The following is a 26,579-nucleotide window of genomic DNA, read 5'->3' on the forward strand; positions in this document are numbered from 1 at the left end:
GCCCCTTCCAACACTCACTTCTCCTCAAATCTGCTCAAGGGTTTCCAGATATTTCTTCTTATCCAGGTCCCTCACCAACTCTTCTAGAACACAGCCATGAACATTTATGACACTTTTCTGTAATGAACCCACCCCTAATTACAACCCTTTCCCAAAGTCAATAGTCACCCAATCCCTTCCAGAAAAGCTAACAATAAAATCTAACTGCTAATTAATAACTGAAAAAGTTTCTTATGTGAGTAGCAAAGTACAGGCATTTTACTCTCAGAGATCCCTAGGTCTTTCCCAGCTCTCCTAAGTATTCTTCTTTCCTAACAAATTGACATTACTACTCCCAACATCAGTAAACATCTCTTAAAGATTTAGATTGCTACCTACTTTTGAATCTAACTTCTGTTTTACATATGCACCATTTGCTGCTGTCAGGACATCATTTATCAAAATGAAAACATATCCTTCGAGATCAAATGCCAAGTCAGAGCTGTAAAACACAAGCAACACTTTAATAGCTTAAAGAACATGCATGTAATTTTAAATACGTCTGAAGTACAATAAATGGAAGAACATATTCTTATCTATGTAAGTGAACATTAGACATTTTATCAACTATTTGATACTTGATATAAACAATCAAGTATTTGATTCCTGGTTATAATTTGCAATTTCACACTCAATAGGGAAGCCTTCAGATAGGAGAAGTACTAACGCTTAAACACAATCATTAGCAATAATTAATCATGTCAGTTAATAGCACTGCTCTGAATTCAAAGTCAGACAACAAGAACAAGTAACCAAATTCACCATTATAATACATCTGAAGCAAGAAAAGGCATCAGAGCTCAATTTCAGAGAGAAGGAAACCAAAAAGATGAAGTTGTTAACATGTCATTTTCCAAGGATTCATTCACACAAAACGCAGGTGGTACAGGTGCTTGGGTCACTGGGTGGAATTTCTGAAGTATAATTTGTAGTTTGTTCTGAAATCAAGCTACAACAGTGTCTAAGCACACAATAGCAACTCAAATACCTAAATGACTGCTTAAAAAGCCTATGAGCTATAACCAGCAGGATTAGGGAAACTGAAGTTTTCTAGTATTTAGTTGAGCACCAGGCACAAGATCAGAACTTAGTAAACTGAACAGAATGATGAAAATCTAAGAAAGCATGCCCTCAATATACTTTAGCACCCTAGCTAAAATAGTGGCCCAACATCCTGGGATTGTGCAAAGATACTATGTACTTATAGCTAAACTAGTACATAGAATAAGACTTCTGAGGAACTTTATATGCCCCTACAATTTTAGGCAGAACTAGCCCAATATATAACCCCTCTTCCAAGCAGCCTGACAACCTTCTAACTTCAGACTCCCTTCTTCCCAATCTCTCTCCCAAGTGACAGGTTCTGATTAGATAAGGCTGATCAGATAGCAATTCTCCTCAGAAACTTTTTGCAGGCCAGGGTTGGCCCTGAGGAACTCCTGTTGTTTGGTTCAATTCTGGATCCCACCAGCTTTATGGAAATGCTTCAAAGAGGTTAGAGGCTCATATAGAATTTTTCTTCAAGAAGGCTGTATTACTTAAAGGAAAAAACAGTCAGCTATATAACCAAATTCTAGTAACCAATTTTTCTATCCTTTTTCTCATTTTTTTTTAAAGAGTGAAATTTCACTTGGAAATTTAGGGTGGAATTTGACTTAGAATATTTCCCCCTGCCTATACTACAGGAATGATGAAGGTAAATGAGCCAATCCAAGAAGCACATTGAACTCCCAGCAGAAAATCTATGTCAGGTAGAATCTGTGGCGTTAGCAAACCCATACATGTATGCCCTGGTCCAAGAAAAATGTAGAAGGCTTCTAGCCATCACTTTAATTTTCTGAGTCTTTGGGCATACGCTTTCTCCCTCCATTTTAAAACTGAAACTTAAAAACAATGGGAGAAGCTTCAGTAATTTAAAAGAACATCTAAGTCATGGCACTTGTGATATATCTTAAGTGAGCCAAATAAAGAAATTCTAGTATTATTATTCTACCACAAGGCAAATAATTCATTATCATTTGCCTTTTCTGAGACACTATTTTCTTTAGCATTATGTAAAGTAAAAGAATACCACATGATTTATAAAAGCACACAGGCTCTGGAGTCAGGCACAAATTCAAATTCCAGTGCTGCCATTTATTAGCTGTGTAACCTTGACCAAGTTTCTGAACTTAGGTTTTAGTTTCCTCAACTAAAAATAGGAAAATTATAGCCACATCTTTCAGAGGTGTTGTAAAGAATGCATAAATACATATAAAATCCCAAACATATTGTGTGGCATATGGTATGTGCTCAATAAGTAGAAGAATCAGATTTTGCCAGCCTTGACCTTAATATGGCCAGAAAGATTTAACTTCCCAAAGAGTCTTTTGGATGTTTTTCAAAGACATGATTCTTACTTAACCTACACAAAATTCTTTTTTATTGGTAATTGATTATTATCAATAACTATTGATAATTTCTAATGTGGTCTTAATATGTTCTTACCTGGCAGCTACAAAGGCTCCAATAATCATTGCAAATACGGTCATCTTAATACCCCAAGAAAAAGTCTTCCTACAAAATAAAATAATTAAAAAGTGCATACATGTGCCTTTAGTTATTCACAGATTCATTCTGCAACATAGGCAAAAAAAATGTTTTCCTTAAAAAAGCTATAAACAGTATTTTTTTTTTTAAGATTTTGTTTATTTATTTGACAGAGAGAGACAGCGAGAGAGGGAACACAAGCAGGGGGAGTGGGAGAGGGAGAAGCAGGCTCCCTGCCGAGCAGGGAGCCTAATGCAGGGCTCGATCCCAGGACCCTGGGACCATGACCTGAGCCAAAGGCAGATGCTTAATGAGTGAGCCACCCAGGCGCCCCTAAACAGTCATATTATAAATGTTTCCAAGGAATTGGGTATTTCAAAGAATCCCTTTGATGAAGCAAAAACGTATACAAAAAGAGTATATTCATTTCTTTCATATTCGTATATTTGCTATCATTATTGAGCTTCAATTTTTGCAAATCAGAATTTCTTTAAGTGGAAAAAGGTCACACACATTTGTAGTAAAAGTAGCCAAGACAGGAACACTATTTAAAACCTATACTGATGTTTCTGACCCAGCATCATTCAGTGGCAACAGTAGGTATAGGAATCCTTGAAAGTATATCTCATGTTCAGACAGATTCCAACTCCATTTCATAATCTCTCCAACTATTGATCCCATAAACTATCAACTCCTATAGCAAAGGAAGAAAGTGCTTAAACTTCTCAAAAGATAAAGTAGAAACAAGACAAGTAATTTTACTCTCTCACATATTCTGGGCCCCTTTTAAAGAGGACCAAAGTCTGTTAAAGACTAGATATATTAGAAATTTAGCTCACTTGAGTAAAACTCCTTCAGCAAACATTGTAAACAGGATGGAGAACCTTCTCAGAACTGTAAACATTGGCAGGCTGCAGAAAATTTAAAAAAGGGAAAAATATAATTAGGTAAAATACAGTTTAGCAATTTATTTTTAACTAAGACTCTCCAAATAAGTACCTTAAAATAATGCTAATCTCTTCCTTCCATTATGCTGATTAATTCCATTCCATATTGGTTAATCTGTGATTAAACCTTTATTTCTCTCTAGAAGTAATTCTTATTTGAAAGCCTGAAAGAATTGCTTTTATAAAACTACTAGAAGTGAGAAACATCAAGCTCCCTATTAAAAATGGTAGAGATCACATATCTATTATCAAAGGCTAGTTAACAGCCACTTTTTAATTTTACGCTACCTATTATACAAACACCCTGAACAGTAACCATGTTAGTTTTTAAAAGACCTCTTTCTTCCTTCTTTAGTAGACTGAACTTATTTTCCACCCACCCTCCACAAAACAACATCTCCAACCCTCCAAACAGCATCTATGATAATCTCACCCCATGAAATATTCCCTGATTGTCCTTTTGTGGAAGTACTTTTGCCTTCCTCTAAATTACCAGAGCACTTTGCTTGCACTAGTCAAACACACAGCCTCTTGCAATATAGTTATTTCTGAATATATCCCATCTCACTCCAAAGTGCCTTATATTTAGCTGGCAACCAAAGATAGGGTGTGAATGAATGGATGGATAGATGGATGACAATGGATGAAAAAGAGCAAATTCTATACAAGCAGCACTTTGCAGCAGGTCTACATTTCTTTCCAAGTGGGTAATGAGATGGAAAAGGATACCCCACCCATGATAAATTTGACTTCCATGAACCCTGCCCCAGAGATACCATCATGGTCACTCTTTCACATTTCCTGGGTCTGAAGAAAAAGGAAATGAAAAACACTTTGTCTCTGATTCTCAGAGATCTCCCCATTTTGTTTTACAATCATCTAATATGCCAGGGGGTTAGTTTCAGTGTAAGTAGTGAAACCATGGATTTCTGTTAAATGCCTTCTCCATGTGTATAATTTTAATATCACATACACCTAATACATAACTACACTCCTCAAGTGGAGAAGCCAAGAATTAAGAGGTTAGAGGATAATAAAACAGTATTGTTGCAGAGCAGAGTACTGCTTCTTTCTAAAAGTGAATATGCTGCCTCTATGGTCATTGGTATAATACTAATCATATTTGTTCAGAGTTCTATCTGATGTTACTTTACCTCATGTTAAAAGAAAAACTACAAAAGTTCTCATAACCACTCTCTGATTTTGCTTACAGAATTTGCCTAAAATATAGTATTTATAAATTGTGTAAAAGAATTGAAATCCCAAGACCTCTTCACTACTATAGATCTGGAAAAATAATGAAAATCTCCTATAACAGCATTTTATAACATTTTAAGACTTCTATTATCAAAGTGAAGGGGGGAAACCCAAAACAAACAAAAACTCTTTCTTTTCAAACTTAAAAGAATTTAAACTAAAACCTCTGGTGTAATCTTATTTAGTAACAGAAGCTTTCTGGTTCTTTCATTTTTTTCCAGAATCAATAACAATGTGTTAAATATTTGACATTCAAGTACAGTTTTAAGAATACATCATATTAACCTCACTAGTAAAATAAAGTTATCCATACTTCAGTTTCTTTGTGCTGAACAGTCCCGTGATTTGGTTCCCAAAATATAGTAGAGGTAGTGGAAACGTCTAGAAAATTTAAAAAGGGATAACAAAGCTCAATAATAAAGATAGCTAAAACAAGGTCCTTTCAAACAGAAACAGTTTTGTTTACATGATCAAATTCTTTCCACTTAAAACATAAGATTAGAACTCATACACAATTTTGGCCCCCATGAAGAACCCAAAAAACATTATTCCTGGATAAGAGCACTACTATGGCAAACAGAGGGAAGAATGGAGAAGAAAAAAGAAACAGAAATATGAATATGATCAAACCATATGAAAGAGAAACATCATTTGCTTTAAAATATGATAATATATTAGCCCATGGCTCTACTGTCAGCAGAAAAAGGCATTTCATCTTCATGTGGAGTCAAGCAGAGGCAGACAGAATAGTAAGAAAATAAACCCAAAGAATAATGAATGTAGGATACACCAGCTAGATTAGATGGATGTAGAAAATGCAAAACAGCTGTACTCCCAGCAAGTGTTCATTAATTAAAAAACACAAGATTTCTGGGGGCCTTTTTCCCTTAATTTTAAAGAGTTGGTAGGACTTTTTAAAACACATATTACTACATTTATTCTTTACCTTCATTATACCTACTCTGGGCGATTTCAAGATTGCCATTTTTAAATATGCAGAGGACTGATAAAAATATATAGTGATTTGTTTTCAGAAAATAAGATGTTTTTTGTTTTGTTTTGTTTTACCTTTCGAGGTACATTTCTGTCAAAGTCAGGAAACTTGACTACTCTGAGCGCCTTTCCCACCCAGAGAACTGCCACTGTGGCCACCATCTGTAAACAGAGAACACAGATTCACTGTTCTACATATAAAGACACACACAGAAGTTCTAACGACATAAACCACGTAATGCTGAAGATTCCAACTAACCTGGCCAAGTCCAACACATAGTGAGGAGGGAAATCTACAAAAAAGGTAGAGAAAGAGAGAGAGAGAGAGAGAGGAAAAAAAAATACATGGTCAGAAAAACCCAAACGCAGCTCTGTGAATTCAATTTGCACATCTACAACCTTAAAATATATTTTGAAACAAACACCAACATATGCCCCTTATCCACATGAAAATGTGAGAAAAAAATCCCTGCTGGTTGTCAGGCAACACCGCTGATTTTGTAGCCTCGGGCGGCCACTTGTCTCATCTTGTCGGAGTCCACAATTTCAGTCAGCTGCCTGCAACGGGTGAAGACGTGGGTCTCAACGGTTTCACATCTTTAAAACAAACATGCTTCTGCTTCTGCCTCAGGGTCCCAGTGACAGCAGCAGAATCGTCTTAAATGAGCTTAAGGATGCGCCCATCCCCAGAGACCGCCAGCGAACTCGAGGACCCTGAAGCCCCGGACCCCGGCCCAGGCTGCAGGGAAGGGAGGGCATCCCTCGCTCTGCTCCCAGCCTAGCATGCACAAGAGCCAGAAGTCACGAAGCAATTCCGCTCCATCGCTCTGAAGAGCAAGGTTTCCAGGGCGCTGCTCGGCGGGCGCTTTCCCACCGCGGTCGAGACGTGCGCGGGGCGGTCCAGAGCTTCGCGCCCGGAGCTGGACCCGCACCCCGGGCCCGCGCGCCAAGCCGGCCCCGCCGCCCGGGCCGCTCATTCACGGCCCGCCCTCCCCAGCTCCCGCGCAACTTTGTTCAGCTTCAACTTTAGCAGCATTAGTCCAAGGAGCCGGCGCCCCGTCGCCGCCGCCGCGCGCTCCTCCCCACGGCCTCGGCCGCGGCCGCCGCCCCGGCCCTACCTGTAATTGGTGAGCACGCTCTTGTTGACCACCACGATCAGGAAGGAGCTCACGCCGTAAAAGCCGGCGGCCAGCAGCTTCAGGAACACCGTCAGCGTTTCGGCCGACGCCATCCCCAGCTCCTCCTCATGTCTGTGTGTGGAGGATTTCGCGGGGGCTTCTCCTTTAACCCGGGCATGCTGACGTCTATGAACTTCCGCCATGGCTGCGGCTGCGGCGGCGGCGGCGGGCGGGCCTGGCGGTGGGGCTGAGCGGTGCGGGGGGCCTGCTCCCAGGGGACTAGCGGGGCCCTGGCCGGTAGACTGTGCCGGCTGCACCCTCGCCGCCTCAGCTCCCTGAACCGTGGCCGCCCGTCCCCGCCCAGCGGCAGGAAGGCCGGGTTTTACACCCTTGGGGACTTTGCTCGGGCATTAGGCAACGCAGGGTCAGAGGGTAGGGGCCGCGCCGGGACTGGCCTAGGCATGGGCTGGAGAGGGCCTGGAGAAGGGGCAGCGGTGACTGAGTTCGGGCGCAGAGGGAGAACAGGCCAAGGGGGAAACCACTCCGGAACACCGGAGCGCCAGGCGCCAAAGCACAGCCACAGAACGCCGACACCGTCTCGCGCCTGCGCGCGAGTCTGCGCGGGGTCTCTGCGGCAGCGTATCTAAAGCCGGGGAAGCTGGCGGCCCGGGGCCCCGGAGCCGTATTCTCCAGATAACAACCGCAACGAAAGTACAGGACATCCTCCCCTCGGTAACAGGTGGCTGGCTAAGTAGTTCTCTGTGGTGGGAGCGTCTAGACTCCCTTTGAATGCTCTTTTGGTCTCTCTTTAAGAAGGTCAAAGTACTTCAAAAGTATCATACCGGGATAAAAGGAAACACTCAACAAACATTTCATTCTGCATTCCCTCAGGCTTCTTACATTTTCTGAACCCAGAAAACAAACAATACCTTCTTTGCAGATCAAGGGAAAACTTGCTTAAGAAAAATGTAGACACATCTAAAAAAAGTAGTAGGATAATCAAGCAACTTGGGGATTGGTGACAGAGCAAGTTCCGATTCTAGGATCCCAGAAATGCCCCCTCACTAACCGCGTGCTCTTGGATCAATTAGTTGACCTCTCTGGGCCAGCATCTCTTTATCTCTATGGATGTAAAACTAGCGCACAGCTAGTTTTCAGTAAGTGGCAGCCATTATTACATAACAGAAACAAATCATTATCAGCTTGAGGAAAGAAATGACGTACCTAATTTTAATGTCAAAAAAGAAAAAATTGAATTTGAATTATTTATCGTTTTTATTTCTTTTATCCCATATTTTGTAATTGTGGTAAAGTGTACATAACATAAAATTTGCCATTTCAACCTTTTTTTATTATGGTAAAATATGCTTAGTATAAAGTTTATCATTTTACCACTGAGCGTACAATTCAGCGGCATTGAGTACATTCATGGTTGTGCAACTCACCACTACCCATCTCCAGAACTTTTGCATTATCTCTAACTGAAATTATGTAACCACTAAACAGTCATTCCCATTCCTCCTCGCCCCAAAATCTAGTAACCCTATTCTTTCTGTCTCTATGAATTTGATTATTCTGGGTACCTCATGTAAGTGGAATCATACGGTATTTGTCCTTTTGTGTCTGACATTTCACTTAGCGTAATGCTTTTAAGGTTCATCCGCTTTTAGGATATGTCAGAATTTCCTTCCTTCTTAAGGCTAGATAATACTCCATTCTGTGTATATCTTTTGATCCTTACCTTTTGAGTTTTTCCGCGAACCTTTGTTCTTTGAATATTCCTTAGGAAACACTGGTACACGGAATGAAGTTCTTAACATGGCCCACAAGAACTTAGGGGATGTTCCTTCTGCCCACATCTCCAGAGGTGCTCCTCACATTTCCTTCCATAAGCTGCAACTAAATTAAACTATGCCCAGTCCCATGAAGAACAATGTGGGTTCCTGCCTCTATGTCTTTACTCCCATTTTTCCCTCCTTCTGGGATGCTTTTTCTCTCCCTCCTCTCCCCTGTTTCCTGAAGAACTCTTACTTTTCTTTTGTTATTTAGGCAAAGCATTACCTCCTCTTTGGGTACCTTCTTTCACACTGCCCCTCCATGCCTTCCACAGAATTGATAACTCTCCTTTGTGCCCCTCCCACCCCATCCTTGTACATCCCCATTACAGAAGTTCTGGGATTACATGTTTATATGTCAGTCTGTTCCAGTAGACAGTGAGCTCCCTAAGGACAAGGACAGTCAGGGACACCTAGCACAGTTTAAATGTTTTGCTGAATGAATAACTTTTTAACAATGAGGAAAATGGGCAGATGTCTTCCTTAATTGCTAGCAGCAGAAGAAAAATAACTAGAAAGTTATATTTTGGGAAACAGCCATCAAAAAATTACTATAAAAACAATATCCCTCATAACAAAAGCAAACAAGCAAAATAAACTTGTATCATATAAAAAGTATCTTCCCCTCTTCCTCTTCTACCAACTCTTTAAAGAAAGCAACTGCTAACAGTTTAGAGGTTGTATTTAGTGCCATGTTCCATACACATATGAATACATATGTATGTACATATCCATATACATACACATGTATACTTACACACATGGATTTTTATGCATTTTTTAACATGCATGGAATAGAACCAGGTAAGAACACTGAGCCTCAAGCCAGACACTGCCTCTGACACTAATTTTTGGGCAAGTTACTTGACAATACTGTGCCTCAGTTTCCTTATCCATAGGATGAGGATTTCAGTAACACCCACTTCATAGGGTTGTGGTGAGAATTGAATGAGTTAATAAAGGTAAAATACTTAGAACATAGTACATACCTCACAAGTGTTTATAATAATGATAATTACAATTATCATTATTATTTTTATGCAAACTGTTTTCACTTAATATTCCTCTAAAGATCTTTCTGTGGCAGTAAAGAAATTCTACCTCATTCTTTTTAACAGCTGCCGAAAATTCCATTAGCTAGATGCATCATTATTCATGTAACCTTTCCCATGGACATTTAGGTTGTTGCCAGTTTTTTGGTTTATAAACAATGAAGCTTTGATTATCCTTGTCCATTCAACTTTGTAGAGGTATAAGTTTCTAGAGGTGGAATTGTTTAATTAAAGGCTTTTTTAAAAATTAATAGCATTAACAAATTTATCTCCAAAGAGATTGTACCAATTTTGTATTCCCACTAACACTGTATAAAAATGAAACCCTCTTTTATAAAGTCAGATGGCAGCAATGGAGACCACTGAAAGGGGCCACGTGGTTCAAGCGCCTCCCAGTAGAGGGATGAAATGCCAGGTACACATTTCTGCAATAAATCAATTGCAATTACACAAAATTAAATGACAATCTCCTAAAAGTATTAATCCAAGAAGCTACTGTTGTTTTTCTCAGCATAATTATGTTATTTATTAATAAATATTTGTTAAGAACTACCGTACACAGGCCAAGAACTATATTAGATTTTCTCAATACCAGGAATGCTTTATGCCCTCAGTAAAATGCTGTGAAGTCTAATGGAGTCAAGCATTTGTATCAGGTACCCATAGAGATAGGTGCTCATGCTCTAGTTGTTTTTTTTTTCTTTTTATAGGTATTTAGACTTTTTGGTACTTTTAGGTATTTCAGGTGCTCAGACCTGTTTCTTAACCTCAGTAATATTAATCACAGAACTATATCTGGGAGACTCATATGTCATTTAAAAAAATGAATAAAGGTAGAAACATCTAAAATTGTGCAAGATTGGAAAAACGATTTAAATGTTCTCATTGGTATACAAGTCTACTCTATTTGAAAATGTCAACATTGCAGCTTGACACATTTTATATTTTGCTAGGTGGAATTACTGGCAGAAAAAATCTTTTTTGTAATTAAATCATGTCTTTTTATCAAAACCTTGCTTTAGCTATCATGTTTCTCCACAAGGGAAAATTAATTCTGTATACTATTTATTAAATTATTTCATGCTATTTCTTTTCCCTGAACTTCTCCCTTTCCCTTAGCTCACTTGCTCTTCTTTTTTAAATATTTTATTTATTTATTTATTTATTTATTTATTTATTAATTAGAGAGCGAGCGAGAGAGAAACAGCATGAGAGGGGAGAGGGTCAGAGGGGGGAGCAGGCTCCCCGCTGAGCTGGGAGCCTGATGCGGGGTTCCATGCAGAGTTTGATCCCAGGACTCCGAGATCATGACCTGAGCCGAAGGCAGTCGCTTAACCAACTGAGCCACCCAGGCGCCCTCACTTGCTCTTCTTATAGTGGAATTTATGTAGGCTTTTTTGGTGTCTACCTCCATTTATCAATTTCTTATTTCACTGCCTGCCTAGATCATCCTACGGACCTGCCATGTTGCACCACTGATTATTTTACAGCCACGGAGCAAAGGTCATGTGTGTTTCCTATTTGAATGATACGCTGAAAATTCCGAGAACCAAAAAGCATGGAAGGAGCATGGAGCTTCTCTGCAATGCCTTATACTTCTCTATGTTGGGCTGGAAGGAATGAACTTATTGATTACTGATGGTGAGCCTGGCCATGTGCTATTGTAATTTATTATTTTATTTCATCATTACCACTCTAGGAAGTAGGTATGGTAAAACAACTTACAAACAGGAAAACAAAGGCCAAGAGGGAGTCTTAGGCATGCCCTGAGTCCTACAGTTCTAAGTGACTGTACACAGATTTGGCCCCAGTATATTGAGCATTTAGTCTGTGCTCCTAAACTACACAGTCCTGTCTCATTTGGGGTAGGTGAACAAACTTGCTTTTATAAGAAGTCTGGCAATACCATTTCCTCCTTCAATTACCAAGTTTAGTGTTTATCAACTGTATGAAGAAGAATAACTAGGATAAAGAAATGAAAAATTATTGAAGTCATAGTCAATCATGACCCATTCACAAATACCAGTCATCAAATTAGGCATTGAAAATACAAAGACATTTCAAACTCCATGTGTTTACAACTGAACTCCATACAAATCCATCATAAATCGGCTGCTTTGAGATCCTCCTATCTCAGCAAACTTCGCCTTACTATCCACCGATTGACCATGTAGTTCTAACCCTCTCTATACCCACCCCCCATCACTCTTCAACCCATCCCAAACTACTTTTATTATCTCCCCACATGAGTGTTAATTGGCTTCGGTAAAAATACTACATGTAGAACATTAACTACAACTGAAATCACCTCCTGATTAAGCTTATGATTATCCTCAGATATTTGTCAAGATCTTCCTTCTGCATTGGACAAACAGGCCACTTAAGTGAGAATGTGATAGGTATCATCACTCATGCATCTTTCCAAGTCTTGGTGATGGACACTAATCTCTGCAAGTTCCCTGAAGATATGTCATTCATTTTGGTTACTCTCCTGGTAGGATAGAAGGGTTCCAGAAGCTTCCTTCTTTCTACTGTTATGGTTATTATTCCATGGGTCAAAGAGCCAATGTAAGGATTTTGCCAGTTGCCAAGTATATCTATCATGTCTAAACGTGTATCTCTTCTAATTATGCATTCAAGAACTGGATAAATAGCCACACAGTGGGTCTGCAGACCTACTGGGTCCACTGTGTTTCAAATTTGGGCTAAGACTCCAATTAATATCTGACTCATCTAAGCCCCCAGTTCCACTGGTAGATTACAGTGATATAGATACCCAGGAATTAATATCAATTTGCCAATGTTTGATAATCCCCAAAAGGTCTAGGTATTTCTTTTTCCCCAGCACACAGTCACTCTAGTAAATGACTACAGGTCCCTTTGAGGAATACTTCAAGGAAAATATACAGTATTTCAATAGTGAAATTTCCCATAATTATACTTGGCTTACAGCCATGAAAGAATTTCTCAAGGATGTACATGCCTTACAAACAATGTGATTTTTCAGTGTGTTGGTGATGAGAGTGTCCTCTGGATCCTCAAGATTTAGTTGAGTGATGGATGTGTAAATTACACATGATAAAGGCACTCTAATATCCCTATCTCCCTATACTTTCCTTCATCTACATTATGATATCTCAGTCTCATTAAGAGGTCACTATAGAGCCCGAGTCTCTGTCAACTGATAAATGAAATTGTTAGACTATTTCCACCTGCCTGGCTAACACATTGAATCCAGAACCTCCGGTAAGTGTACTCATATCAATACATTTGGCCTAATCCAGTGTTATATTCCATCTTCCTTAAAATCCATTCCTATACATATTCCGTAGGTTTATAGTGATATAAATTAGGAAAATCTTGCAAAGTTGGGGGATTTATAAGCTGCTTCCTCCTGGGTCAGACTTTCTACTTGTTCCCCTGGAGCATGCTGACATCTGACCCCAGTTATGGGGATAGTGGATAGTTTTCAAGCCAGGAAAGGCTAATATCCTCAGACTGCTGCCACTGACAGAAGAAGTTCAAAGTGACTTGAGATTTCAAAATTCTCAACTTGAACTAAGTCCAACCAGATGTATCCCCAATTTTGGGTTTTTGGGTCCCCTCTCCTTCCCTATCATTTTCCTAATTTCTACATGAGAGCCCTGGCAAGACTATAGATTCAACTGATATAAAAACTGTGAACTGGACAATTAAATGTTCGTTCATTTTTAGCAATGGAAGCCCCATTGCTATAAGAACTACGAGATTCTTTTAGGGCTGCCATGGAATGTCTCTGCCTTTCTGATGAGACCGGAGCAGAGAGTGTAAGGACCCGAGGTTGGTACTTTCTTTCTGTAAGTGCTTCGGTGTACTCAGAAGAATCTATTTCCCACCAGTAGTCATAGTCATTGCCACTGTTGTAACAGTCAAATGTAGCAGGTACATGCTCCAAGGCACTTGTTTCAGTAGGCACTTTATCACAATCAACTACAGGTGATGACTTAATTAATCGTGATACTTCTGCATACATGGGTTACCAGCATTTATTTCCTATTAACAAGGAGCTCAGCACTACAGTCAAGCCCAAGCACAAAACCAAGCTAATGCCCGGATCCCATCTTTTAGGTCTGTTTCCTGGGACTGTTCCTAGCAACAATTTCTGTACCAATCTAGTTAGGAGACAAAAAGCACATTGGTTTATTTGCTTAGAGAGAATTTAATATAAAGAAATACTAACTTGGTAAATGAAAGGTTTAAAAAAATTCTCTAAGAAATCATGGAGGTAGCAACTGCAGGAAAGGCAGAAGAAATAAAGGGGAGAGACTAGAATTATTAAACCTAGAAACGTAGAGGGTCCCCCCAATAGCTAAAACTCAGACATCTGAGGAAGAGATGCTACTCAACTGATACTGGAATCTTTGAGTTCAGAGGAGGCTCCCCATAAGCCTGGGATCCAGGCTTTGAAGAGGGAGAACCATCTTGTAGGTGCTGTTGGCTCCAAGGAGCATGATTAGACTGACTTTGAAAATGCAGGGAAAACTGCAAACTGCATTCAGCTACTTCTCTGGGGAGGGCCTGCTGCTTCTGGGGTGAAGAATCATTGCTGGAGAAATGCTAAAAGGAAGCAGACAGTAAAGGGCATTTCTTTCTTTCTCCTCCAACTTTGCAGTCTCCCTAGCACCACCGATGGCCAAGCCTCACATAGAGCCAGCTGGCAAAGCAGGAATGTGGTTTGCAAAATACAAGCATCAGCTTCACAAAGCAGAATAGAAACACATAGTCCAAATTTAGTCCAAGGTTTGGAGCTGAGAGACAATAACTTCATAATTGGCACTCCAGTGTTCATAAAAGGAACAACCATCCACCAAGTTGCTCACCTTAGAAACCTAGTAACTAGTCATTCTTAGGGCTTCTCTCTTCTCATTTGTCGTCCACAAGCCCCTGAATGTCTCTGAAGTTTGAACCCACTGCCATCATCGTCATCCCTCACCAAGATTCGATAACTAGCATCTGTGCTCCTTCAGTTCATTCTCTACTGAGGAGCCCCACAGCAAGCCACAGTGGTTTTGTAAAACTGCAGATTTAATTGTTAGGATTAAACATACCCACTGCCTTATTTCACAACATTCTCCTTTTGGTTCTCCCTGCTCTATACTCATACTTGACTCTCTTTAATGTGTTCCTCAAACACATTTTCTCATTTCTGGATCTTTAAACCTGCTCACTACTTGACTTATAGATTAATCTTCTGTCCCCACAAACCCCACCTCCCTCTGCCGGCTAACTTCTTCAAGTCTCAAATAAAATAGATGATCTTCAGTGAGGTCTTCCCTACCCATAGACTCATTAATACCCATTCCTGCATGCTCCTGAAGAGGCATAATAACTTCAGTTACTAATTGAAATATTCTTTTCCTACTTTTTGCCTATTGCCTTCCTCTTACCACTTATGCGCAGACCATAATGCACAGGTGGTTGCTATTGAAATATACTCAAGAGTATAGACTGCAAATTCTTGAATTCTGTGGTTAAAATTCAATGGTGCATAAAAATTTTAGAAAAAATCTTTTTCCCCTTCTTACTCCTTGTAAGCCAGATAAACACCTTCCAAAACATCTCCCCTCAGAGACTGAAGAAAACTATTCTTCCAATTGTTTAGGCCCAAAACCTTACAGCCATCTTTGACTCCTCTCTTTTTTCACAGCCCACATCTAACTTTCAGCAAATCCCATCAACTCTATCTTTAAAATATATCTATATTCTGACATTTGTTACTTCTACTGTCATCCTAGTCCAAGTCACCATATGGCCTTGCTAAAATATTATAAATTTTTCTGCAATGGTTTTTCTGCTTCTATCTTCAATTTACCTTTCCCTATTAATCCTTTCTCACTGAAACACCCAAAGTGACCTAAAAAAATAAACCAAATGTCACACCTCTTCTCAACACTGTTCAATCACTTCTCATCTTACTCTAAATAAAATCCAAAACCTTACAATGGCCTACAAGGTCTTACATGACCTGGTCTCTTGTTACCTTTGTGATTTCATCCTCTGCCCCTCTCTGTTCTACCTCATTCCACTCAGCCACGGTGGCCTCCGTGCTGTTCTTAGAACACTCAAAGAACACTGTACCTCAGGACCTTTGCACTTATTATACTCTGCCTGGAATACTGTTCCTCCAGATAGCCTCATGGTTCATGCTATAGCTTAATTCAGGTCTTAACTCAAATGTCATCTTAATAAAGTAGTCTTCTCAACTGGAGAAAGAAATGAAAGGAAAGCTAAATAAATGAAGAGCTATACTGTGTTCATAGATTGGAAAATTCAATATTGTTAAGATGTTAATTCTGTCCAAATTTATCTACAGGCTTTTTTTTTTTTAGATTTTATTTATTTGACAGAGAGAGAGAGAGAGAGAGATTACAAGCCGGAGGAAAGGAAAGGAGAGGGAGAAGCAGGCTACCTGCTGAGCAGGGAGCCCAACATGGGGCTTGATCCCAAAACCCTGGGATCATGACCTGAGCCGAAGGCAGATGCTTAACCAACTTTCACTTAATATAATATTCCATTGTAGGTATATATATCTTTTAATCTATTCATCCACTGAAGAACATTTGTATTGATTCCATATATTAGCTATTGTGATGATGCTACAATGAACATGGAAGTGCAAATATCTCTTTGAAATTCTGTTTTAAATTCTTTGATAATAAATACCAGCATTATTGCAACTAGAGAGCATTATATTAAGTGAAATAAGTCAGTCAGAGAGAGAGAAATACCATATGATTTCACTCACATATGGAATCTAAGAAACAAAACATGTGGTCATAGGGAAAACCAGAGAACACAAACCAAGAAAGAGACTCTTAACTATAGAGAGCAAACTGATGGTTACCAGAGGGTGGATGGGTGAAAGAGATGATGGGGATTAAGGAGAGCACTTGTGATGAGCAGTGGATGTTGTATGGAAGTGTTGAATCACTATACTGTACACCTGAAACTAACATAACACTGTATGTTAACTAACTGGAATTTAAACAGAAACTTAAAAAAATAAAAAAAATCAAATCAATCAAATTTCATATCTAAAGAAGTAAAAAAAAATTTCAAGTTTTTTAAATATTTAATAAATATCCTGAAGTACAATTGCTGGATCATATGGTAGTTCTATTTTTAATTTTTTGAGGAAACGCCACACTATTTTCTATAGTGGCTGCATCATTTTGCATTTGCTTCAACAGTGGATAGAATTCTAATTTCTCCTCGTCCTCACCAATACTTGTTATTTTCTTTTTGTTTTGTTTTATATAATGATCTTCCCAACAGGTGAGGTGATGATTTCTTGTTGTAAGTCTGACCTGCATTTCCCTGATATTGAGAGCATCTTTTCATGTGCTTGTCAGCCATTTGTATGTCTTCTTTGGAGAAATGTCTACTAAATTCTTTGCCCATTTTTAAATCAGATTATTTGCTTTGCTCTGTTTTGCTATTATTGAGTGGTAGGAGTTCCTTATATATTTTGGATATTAACCTCATACCACATACATGTTTGCAAATATTTTCTCCCATCCCATAGGTTGCCTTTTCACTCTGTTTCCTTTGCTGTGCAGAAGCTTTTTAGTTTGATATAGTCCCACTTGTCTATTTTTGTTTTTGTTGCCTCTGCTTTTGGTGTCATATGCAATAAATCATTACCAAGACCAATGTTATGAAGTTTATTCTTATGTTTTCTTCTGAGAATCTGGACTTCTAGGCTTTAATCCATTTTGAGTTGATTTTTTCATATGGTGAAATAGAAAAGTCAAATTTCACTCTTTTGCAAATGGATATTCATTTCTCCTAGCACCATTTGTTGAAGAGACTCTTTTCCCATTGTGTAGTCTTGGCACCCCTGCTGAAGATCATTGGACCATATACATGATTTTATTTCTGGGCTCTCTCTATTTTGTTGCAGTGGTCTATATGTTTTTATGCCAGTATCATACTATTTTGGTTACTGTAGCTTTGAAATATGTTTTGAAGTCAGAAGTGTAAAGCCTCCAGTTTTGTTCTTCTTTCTCAAGATTACTTTGGCTATTCAGGCTTCTTTGTGGTTCCATATGAATTTTTGGATTGTTTTTCCTATTTATTAAAAAAAAAGCCATGGAATTTTGATAAAGATTGCATTGAATCTGTAGATTGCTTTGGGTGTTATGGACATTTTAACAATATGAACTCTTCCAATCCATGCACATGGGATGTCTTCCCATTAAATTGTGTCTTCTTTAATTTCTTTCAGTGATGTTTTGTATTTTTCAGCGTACATGTCTTTCATCTCCATTGCAAATACCTTACCTTTCTTCATAGTTTTACCACTCCTTTGACTATGTTATATTAGTTTTTGTCTTTCTCTTCCCAGTAAAATATTAGCCCCATGAGCAGGCATGGATCCAAGTTTTATAAAACCTGAAGCTTTTGTGAGCCCTTTTGAAGAAAAAAAATGCAAAATTAAGAATGTAAATGGGGTACAAAATGAATATCTATTTAATATAATAAAAGAAATCTTTTTAGGGCTCCTGGGTGGCTCAGCTGGTTAAGTGACTGCCTTCGGCTCAGGTCATGATCCTGGAGTCCCGGGATCGATCCCACTTCGGGCTTCCTGCTCAGCGGGGAGTCTGCTTCTCCCTCTGACCCTCCCCCCTCTCATGTTCTCTATCTCATTCTCTCTCTCAAATAAATAAATAAAATCTTTTAAAAAAAAGAAATCTTTTTAAAGCTGACAAATAGAAAATTCCTGTTTTTATTAATTAATTGCCTGTCACATTTCTGTGCTTTTTTTCTATATTTTTGGCTGCATATTTATTTGACTGCTCCTGTATGTAACAATAATTTTGTAATTATTGAGATAATAGAAAAATAATTCAGTCTTTCTTCTAGCATGGTTTGACAGTAATTTTATTTGTCTGATGATTGGAGAAAGGTTTCTTAGATAGCTTCTGACCTTGTATGTTTCAGATCTTGTTTCTCCTCATCTAGTCACGGACGTTTGGTGCTGGCCATTGTAGGACACATTTTATTTCATGGTATGTCCTCTGGACCTGTAACTTTGTGTCCTATGGTAGATAAAATATCACAGTAGGTAATAGAAGTATTCTAAGAAGCCATTCCTATGTTAAAACGGCTAAGTAACTCTATCCAGAAGTGACTGCATACCATCTATATACATCCTACTAAAACCCAGGACATATATTCCTAACTCAGTTTCTCTGTACAAGGATTCTCAAAATATTTTCTGCCATTCAAATGTCATCTGATATGAAGGGAAATATGATGGTGGAAAACTGAGATGGAAAGAGACAACATTCTTAACCAGTTATAGCTAAAATATCTTCTGCAAATTTTATAAAATTGATAAAATATATAAAGCAGAATAACATATTTCTACAGCCCCTTGGGGCCTTAGAAAAAGTTCATACAAGTGAGGAGCATGAAGCTTAAGTTTCATCAACTTCATAGTCCCTGTCTGTATGAGTGGAGGACTTTGTTTTTGTTCACAGCTGTATTCTTGATACCTAGAATAGTGCCTTACACAAAGGCGTATTGTAAGCACTCAATAAGTATATGTTAAAAGAGAGGAAAGAAGGAAGGAAGGAAGGAGAGAAGGAAGGAAAGAAAGAAGGAAAAGAGGAGAAGAGGAGTAGTTCTTTGCATAATTTCATTACAGAAGTATAATGTAGTTTCCTCATACTTGGCAGAAAATAACTCATTAAAGTTATTTCCAAGGAAGGAAAATGCAATTAGGCCAAATGAGGTAATCTAGGATCCTAAACTCCACATATTAAGATGATATGTCAATATAAGGAGGTAATCTGGACTCAGAAGTAGGGAGAACTATAAGATGGCCCAGGAGAGAAAGGTTCTGGATAGAAACTTGGGTAGAGTCAAAAGAAGAAACTGAAGTTCCATGGAGGGTTTACATACATATGTCCATCGAAGCAGACATCTCTAGAAAATGTTGGGGTACTGCAGGCTTCTTCTATTGACTCTGGAAAAGCCAACGTTGTTGATAAGTCACATAGCTGTGTGTCCACATTGCCTCCTCAATTCTTCTTAGGGTTAATATTCAATAGCCACTGACCACTCTGTAGTTAGAATATAGTTATATTTCTATAAATGTTGGTAAACAGTAACTTCCCCAGTTTCTCTGAGACTTGACCATGGTCACCCCAGTCTCTCCTCTGGGATCCCCCAGACCTCCCCACAAACCAGCAACCAAAGGAATAAGTCTAGGAGTGACATCCTGCTTCAGCCATGAGTTTCATTGGCCATTGCCTACACTGTGCTCACTGTAAAATCTTTTGCATGTAATCCCAGTTCTACTAAGCAATCCACATAGCTGCATGGGAGAAATCGTGATCTGGGAGGAGGCATAGTCTCACCTCTGGGTATCCTGTGGGTTAGTCTAAGAAAAGAGTACTACAACCTTATTGCTTAGATTGATTTCCCTGGAGTTGAGCTTTTCCAGGGTGGAGCATTGGACAGGTAGTCAGCTTCCCATCAAACCACATAAAGGGCATAAGTCAGGTCTATTCTGGTCACTGTAAGATTTCCAGCAACTAGTACAGTGATGGCACATAGTAAGTATTCAATAAACATTTTTTTATTAGAACATGAACGTAAAAAAGGAAGTAGAATCTTGAAAGGTCTAGATCTGTTAAGATGATCCAAAATCTTGGCGGAAAAAATCATTGAAAGTTTTCCCTGGTATTCAAGGGGGGAATCTGAGGCTTGACAGATTGAAGATCTTACCCAAATAATGATGAATTATTAACAGAACTGGTTGTAGAACCCTTGCCTCTTATATCTCCATCCAATGCTCTTTTCACTACACTGAGCTGTCTCTCTTGACTCCAAGGAATCAGGTAATCGTACTTTGAATTTCTTGTAGCACAGAAAAATTCAGATATTCAGTACTGTCACCCACATGGGAATTGGAAGATTTAAGTAAACTCCAGGATTACATGAGGAAGAAATCTCATATTACAGCTGCAGCTGATTTTGCTTTCCTCCTATTCTTGGAACTGGTGGGCAGGGTGAAGTCATGAGTTTGAGCAGAGTGGGAGAGTTTGGAACAGCCACCATGAATGTGTGAAAGGAAGTCAACAGGAGTTAAAAAGATTGCTGAGAGCTGAGAGAATGAGGCTGACATTAAATAGGATGACTGTGTGTGGACCTACTCAGTACGGTGGATGAATTTTCTCAGCAATGTTGTCAGCAATAAAGAATTATCCTTCCCAAAATGTCAATAGTGCTGAGTCTGAGAAACCCTGCCCTAGAAACATTTTAAGTGTATAATGGCCACGTGTGGCTAGCAGTTACTATATTGAACAGCACAAATATAGAACATCTCCACCATTGCAGAACATTGTACTGGACAGCTCTGGTCCAGAAGATTTTCAAGGTCCTTTTTACCTCTGAGGTCCTAAGCAAATCAGTGAAAGAAAAGAGGAAAAGAGCAAGATAGTAAGAATGCCGAGAGAAAAAAAAAAAAAAAAAAGGCAAAAGAATGAATGGATCTGTCTTTAGAGGCATCAATTACCAGTTACTGCGACTAAACATGTATAATTCATATATGGAACAGAGAGCCCATATTTTGATTCTGGTTCACAAAAAAAAGTGTACTGTTTGGATCAAATTAACTGTTGACTAAAATTAACTAAGTATGTTGACAAACTAAATGCCACCTGGGAATCTATACTGTGGCTACTTGTCTGACTAGTTCTTTGTCTCTTTCTTGTTTTCCTCCCACTGCTATAGCTATAAATGCAGTGCCCTACCTCTTTTCTGGGCAGAGAACATATGAAATGAAAGTTGTCTTTAGAGTGAAAGAGGTGGTAAATAGGATTTACATTTAATAATATCCCCTCAGCTTTAATAATGATTGGTTTTGATTCTCTCTTTGGGGACCGAAATAAAACAGCTTCCTGCTCATACCACACCTGTGTCTAATCCTGGGCACCTGACTCCTGGAGGAAAATGAGATGTCTTTAAATATCTCAATGGCTTCCAGGCTGAAGGAGAAATGTTTTTTTAAAGTATCCAATATTAGAAAAAAAGAAAAGTGATTATTGGATATTCTTTTGGTGGAATGCTGGGAATTGTCAGATGGATTCTTAATGTATTAATTAATTCTTATAAGGGTATGCACCTTTGATTGGTTTTCTAATAGAAAAATTATCTTCTAGAAAACCACTTGTGATGCAAATGACTCTTGTCTATAGCACAGATAAATTTTATCTGTTGAGATATAATTGATTTCCCTCTGGTAGAATAGATAAACGTAAAGCTTTAAATTTATTGCCCTGTAAGATATTAACCAGTTTTGCATTTATTAGCATATTCACTTTAACATTCATTTGGCTAACTTGACTATATAAATCTGTCTTCATATTTTCCTTAGTATTGGTTTTAACATCTCACTCTTTACTCATTAATGGATGGGTTGAATAAAATCCTTGACATATGTTCATTTTATATTTCTGTGAGAGCCATGTATACTTAAAAGAAATCTAACTTAGTCAAGTAATGCTCCTGGATCAAATGGGTTCAGTGGAAGCCACAGATTTTTATCTTACCAAAAGGAAGAACTAACCAAGACTGTGTGCTCAGTATCTTCCAACTGATTCTCATGTTTACTCACAACCCAGCTCTGTGCCCTGGGAGGTTGATTTTTATGAATTATATCAATGGACTCTCCTCACCCAAGGCTGGGACTAGATGAAGCAAGAGAGGCACCTAAGGCAGGGCATTTAAGGAGGCACTCCCTCCCAGGGCTGATGGCTGCAGTTGCATGGCTCTGACAGGAAGTGTCTCCTTGTACGTTGTGCACTAGACACCCCGCTTGCCTCACTCTGGTCCCTCACTGGTCTCCATCATTGTACTGGACAGCTCTGGTCCAGAAGATTTTCAAGGTCTTTTCTACCTCTGAGGTCCTAAGCAAATCAGTGAAAGAAAAGAGGAAAAGAGCAAGACAGTAAGAATGCCTGGAGGAAAAAAATAAAAAAAGGCAAAAGAATGAATGGAACTGTCTTTAGTGGCATCAATTACCAGTTATTGCCACTAAACATGTATAATTCATATATGGAACAGAGAGCCCATATTTTGATGGGCTGATGCTGCAGTTGCATGGCTCTGACAGGAAGTGTCTCTTTGTATGTTGTGCACTAGACACCCCACTTGCCTCACTCTGATCCCCCCCTTAACTCCAGACTTTTGATTGATTTTAGACAATGGGAGGTGCTAAAGGCACCAGAGGGCAAAAGGAAAGTGAGGTCCCAGGGTACTCATTTTTACCCTGGCTTCCTCCCTGGGATGTAACCATAGGCTTGCATCACATGTTCCTCTCCCTGTCTGCATTCCTCTAATCCCTCCTTCCCTTCAGCCTGTAGACCTAGGGTGGTTACTAGCTCTGAGGCCCTATGCCATCCTTGTAGTTTCCTTACAGAGCTGATGCCTTGGTAAGTAGGCCCTTATTAAGTTCTCAAATTATCCACTTTGGTTGTGGATAATTTTGACCATCTGATTCCTGTCAGGTCCCTGGGTGATACACAATTAGCAAGTCCTGAAAATGGCATGGACTGTTTTGAGAAGAATGGCTTCTCTGCCTGCTAGAGGTGTTCAAGCCAAGCTGGAGGGTCAGTGTACACCAAAGCCATGAAGGAGTTGTCTGCTCTGGAGGAAGGCATAATTATGGGACTATGATTTTCTAAATATGGAGACTGCACAGTCTCACACGCACAAAAAACTGTAGTGTGTGTGTGTGTGTGTGTGTGTGTGTGTGTGTGTGTGGTGTTTGTAGGAGTGATGGGAATAGGGAAAGAAAAGAAGAAGTAAAATGGGACTTTATCGCCTTGCTAACAAATATGTAGTCAAGGGAGATTTGTTGGTGATACTAGGAAGGAACATCTTGGTTAGTAACAGAAAGTAGTGGAGTTAAAAGAGAGATTTTGCTGGATCATCTGTGTCAAAATTAGCAGAATTTTAGGTCTCTTCTTTTGAAATGTGAGTACCTGGTTGTGGACTCCTGGTAAGAGTATGCACATCTTATAGTACTCAGGTATAGATTTATTTTTTTTACAGGTATAAATTTAAATTGGGTATACTGTCTCTTACTCCATGTAGCAGGAAGAAAAGTTTCCAGATGTGCAGCTTACAGTATGGCCAAGATGGTGAAATGTCATCTCAGATTTAAAGCACAATGCATATTCTCCAGAAAGGCATTCCTTGGGGGCAGCTAACCCATGTTAAATTTCTAGTCACCATGCTGGAACAAGTAGGAGCCTCGGTTCAGCCCAGGCTGGTGTCTTAGGAGCTGGGGTCAGCATGGAAATAGATGAGGACCAGGGTATTAGACTCTGAGTTCCAGGAAAGTGTGGCTCAGGGAGCAAGGGAAGATTGAAGACGTGCAAACAGTTTAAATCCCCCCGGCAGTTCTCTCCTTGCCCCCCATCTACATCCACACTCAAAGTTATGTGATGGAATCAATGTCTTTGAAAACAGATCTTTTGGGAAAGTACATTGGAAAATGTATGTGGGAATTTGAGGAGGGCTAACAGATAATGTCCATCTTCCTCACTGGAGTTTGAAAGCAACAGAGAGATAAATGCAGCAGGTAGGTTGATGGCAGTGATAACATAGTCATAACCTAGTTTGAGCTGTTTGGAGAACACGGCTTGGGTTTGAATGCTAAGTGAACTGGTTTAGGACTATTTTCTGCCCCCCTGTCTTCAACTGTGAGATTGCCCACCCAGTGGAACATTTGAGTCTGCACAGCAGGTGCACTGCATTTATTGCTGCTTCCTTTGAATTGGGGCAAGAAGGGAAGAAAATAATCAATTCCTTAGTGCTTAGAGTCTTTTAATAGATTAGTCCTACCAGTCAAGAAACTTGGGCTAATCACTACCACCCTTAATGAGGCATCTCACTCCTCCTCAATGGGGAAAAGTGAATAATGAATGGAGCAGAAGACCATGGATATTGCCATGAGGAAGTCCCACTCTCCACAGGGAAACATAAGGAGCAGGGAAATAAGTATTTTTCCCTAACTTGACCTATTGAACTTAGTCATTAAGGTTAGGGTCAATCAGGGATGTGGAGAGGAGATTTGTAGCTATCAGGGAAGCTCTATTCCTTACCTTTTGTGAGATTGCACCTTTTTGAATTCTCCTAGGAATGTTGGTCAATAATGTGAATTTTGCATCCAGAAGACTCTAAACTATACATTAATCCTTACATTAACTAAATTAGCTCCAGGACCATGATGCATCAAAATAAAAATTTCATTTACTATTTTATTTCCATTCTCACATTATGGCCAGGCCATTGCCCAGTATGATTCATCAGAGGCTCTGTTATGAGATTAACATACTCCAATAATAAAATGCTAACAACATAGAGATACTGGATTTTAAATATAAACCCCCTCCTACTATAAAATTCCTCATGAAAATTCAAAAATTAAGGTCAAAATGACAGTATGTTAGAAGGTGGAAGAGGGTCAGTACTGAATCCTTCAGACTAAGAAGTTACTTTAATACCAAAAAACAAAGCAAGCCACTCCATATTATTTATACAGAGTTTTATTCAGGGTAATTTACTGACAGGGACAATCAGGCTGGTGGACAGACGATCCAGGTGTTACTACACAGCTATTATCTGCTCCATAGTCTCTGCTCATTCTCTGTACCTTCACCCCCAGCTTTTATGGAGTGAAGGACATGGTGGTGAGGACACAGGGTAGTTATCTAAAGTGGTGCCATCTGGGGGTACATGGGTGGCTCAGTCGGCTAAGGGTCTGTCTTCAGCTCAAGTCATGATCTCACGGTTCTGGGATAGAGCCTTGCTTCTGGCTCCCTGCTCAGCAGGGAGTCTGCTTCTCCCTCTCCCTCTGCCCCTCCCCCCACCATGCTCACGCTCTCTCTCTCAAATGAATAAATAAATTAAAAAAAATCTTTAAAAAAATAAAATAAACTGGTGCCCTCTGTGCACCCGAGGGGAGAACAAGATGGAGGGCCAAAGATGGAGTCATCATTCCTACATTGTGTTAGTCTGTTCTTGTTGTGGAAATAACTCCATTATTTTAGTGATTTACAACATCAAAATATTATTTTTTGATCATGTTACCTGAAGGCCATGGGTTCGCTGAGGCTCTTCTGAGCTTTGCTTAGCTGACCAGGGCTCCAAACGTCTTCTCATACTAGCACCCAGGCTCAAAGCGTGACTACTACCTGAGACACGCTCTTCTGATGGTGGAAGATGGGAGCAAAGCTAAATCACTTGAGTCATGTGTGCTCATATTTTATTGGTTAAAGTAAGTATCATGACCAAGCCCAAGTCAGTGGAGCAAGGAAATACACTCCAGCTATGCAGAAGCGTGTCAAAGGCAAGGAGGAAGTAATTGTGAACAAATTTGAAATACTGTAAACAGTAGTAGTTGAAATTTTTGCCCTTATGATTTGAAGTCTCCAACCTCCACTTTTTTTTCAATATTTATTCGAGAGAGAGAGAGAGAGAGAGTGGGGGGAGGGACAGAGGGAGAGAATCTTCAAGCAGACTCCTGGCTGAGTGTGGAGACCCTAGGCAGGGTTCGATTTCACAACCCATGAGATCATGACCTGAGCAGAAAGCAAGAGTCAGATGCTCAACTGACTGAGCCACCCAGCTACCTCTCCAACCTCCACTTCTAACCCATCTTTCTTATCTTCTCTTCTGCCATGTCTCTCTGACTTCTGCATTCTTCTGCTTTAAGGGGTCATATGATTACATTGAGTCCACCAGTAATTC

At 39.4% G+C, this 26,579-nt stretch overlaps 1 protein-coding gene and 1 long non-coding RNA gene across 5 annotated transcripts in view; both read right to left on the reverse strand.

Annotated features, from left to right (window-relative positions):
• Positions 1 to 7,788, reverse strand: part of SLC35D1 (solute carrier family 35 member D1) — a 51,066-nt gene extending 43,278 nt beyond the window's left edge. The window contains exons 1-7 of one of the 4 annotated variants that reach the window (XM_027610675.2): positions 6,884 to 7,788; positions 6,025 to 6,058; positions 5,841 to 5,927; positions 5,086 to 5,153; positions 3,408 to 3,479; positions 2,527 to 2,595; positions 379 to 481 (exon numbers count right to left, since the gene is read on the reverse strand). In XM_027610675.2, the coding sequence (XP_027466476.1) occupies positions 379 to 481; positions 2,527 to 2,595; positions 3,408 to 3,479; positions 5,086 to 5,153; positions 5,841 to 5,927; positions 6,025 to 6,058; positions 6,884 to 7,086 (636 nt within the window). In that variant the 5' untranslated portion in view covers positions 7,087 to 7,788. The remainder of the gene's footprint in view (positions 1 to 378; positions 482 to 2,526; positions 2,596 to 3,407; positions 3,480 to 5,085; positions 5,154 to 5,840; positions 5,928 to 6,024; positions 6,059 to 6,883) is intronic. The other 3 variants (XM_027610665.2, XM_027610645.2, XM_027610656.2) reach the window with 3 other exon arrangements.
• Positions 7,789 to 18,115: 10,327 nt separating this feature from the next.
• On the reverse strand, positions 18,116 to 19,865 carry LOC113922215. Its single transcript, XR_003519936.1, has 3 exons — positions 19,719 to 19,865; positions 18,739 to 18,850; positions 18,116 to 18,221 (listed from the first exon to the last, which is right to left on the reverse strand). It is a non-coding gene; the product is annotated as an uncharacterized LOC113922215 (long non-coding RNA).
• Between the last annotated feature and the right edge of the window lie 6,714 nt (positions 19,866 to 26,579).

The sequence above is a fragment of the Zalophus californianus genome, chromosome 4 (assembly GCF_009762305.2).
Source record: "Zalophus californianus isolate mZalCal1 chromosome 4, mZalCal1.pri.v2, whole genome shotgun sequence".
NCBI classification, from domain to species: Eukaryota; Metazoa; Chordata; class Mammalia; order Carnivora; family Otariidae; genus Zalophus; species Zalophus californianus.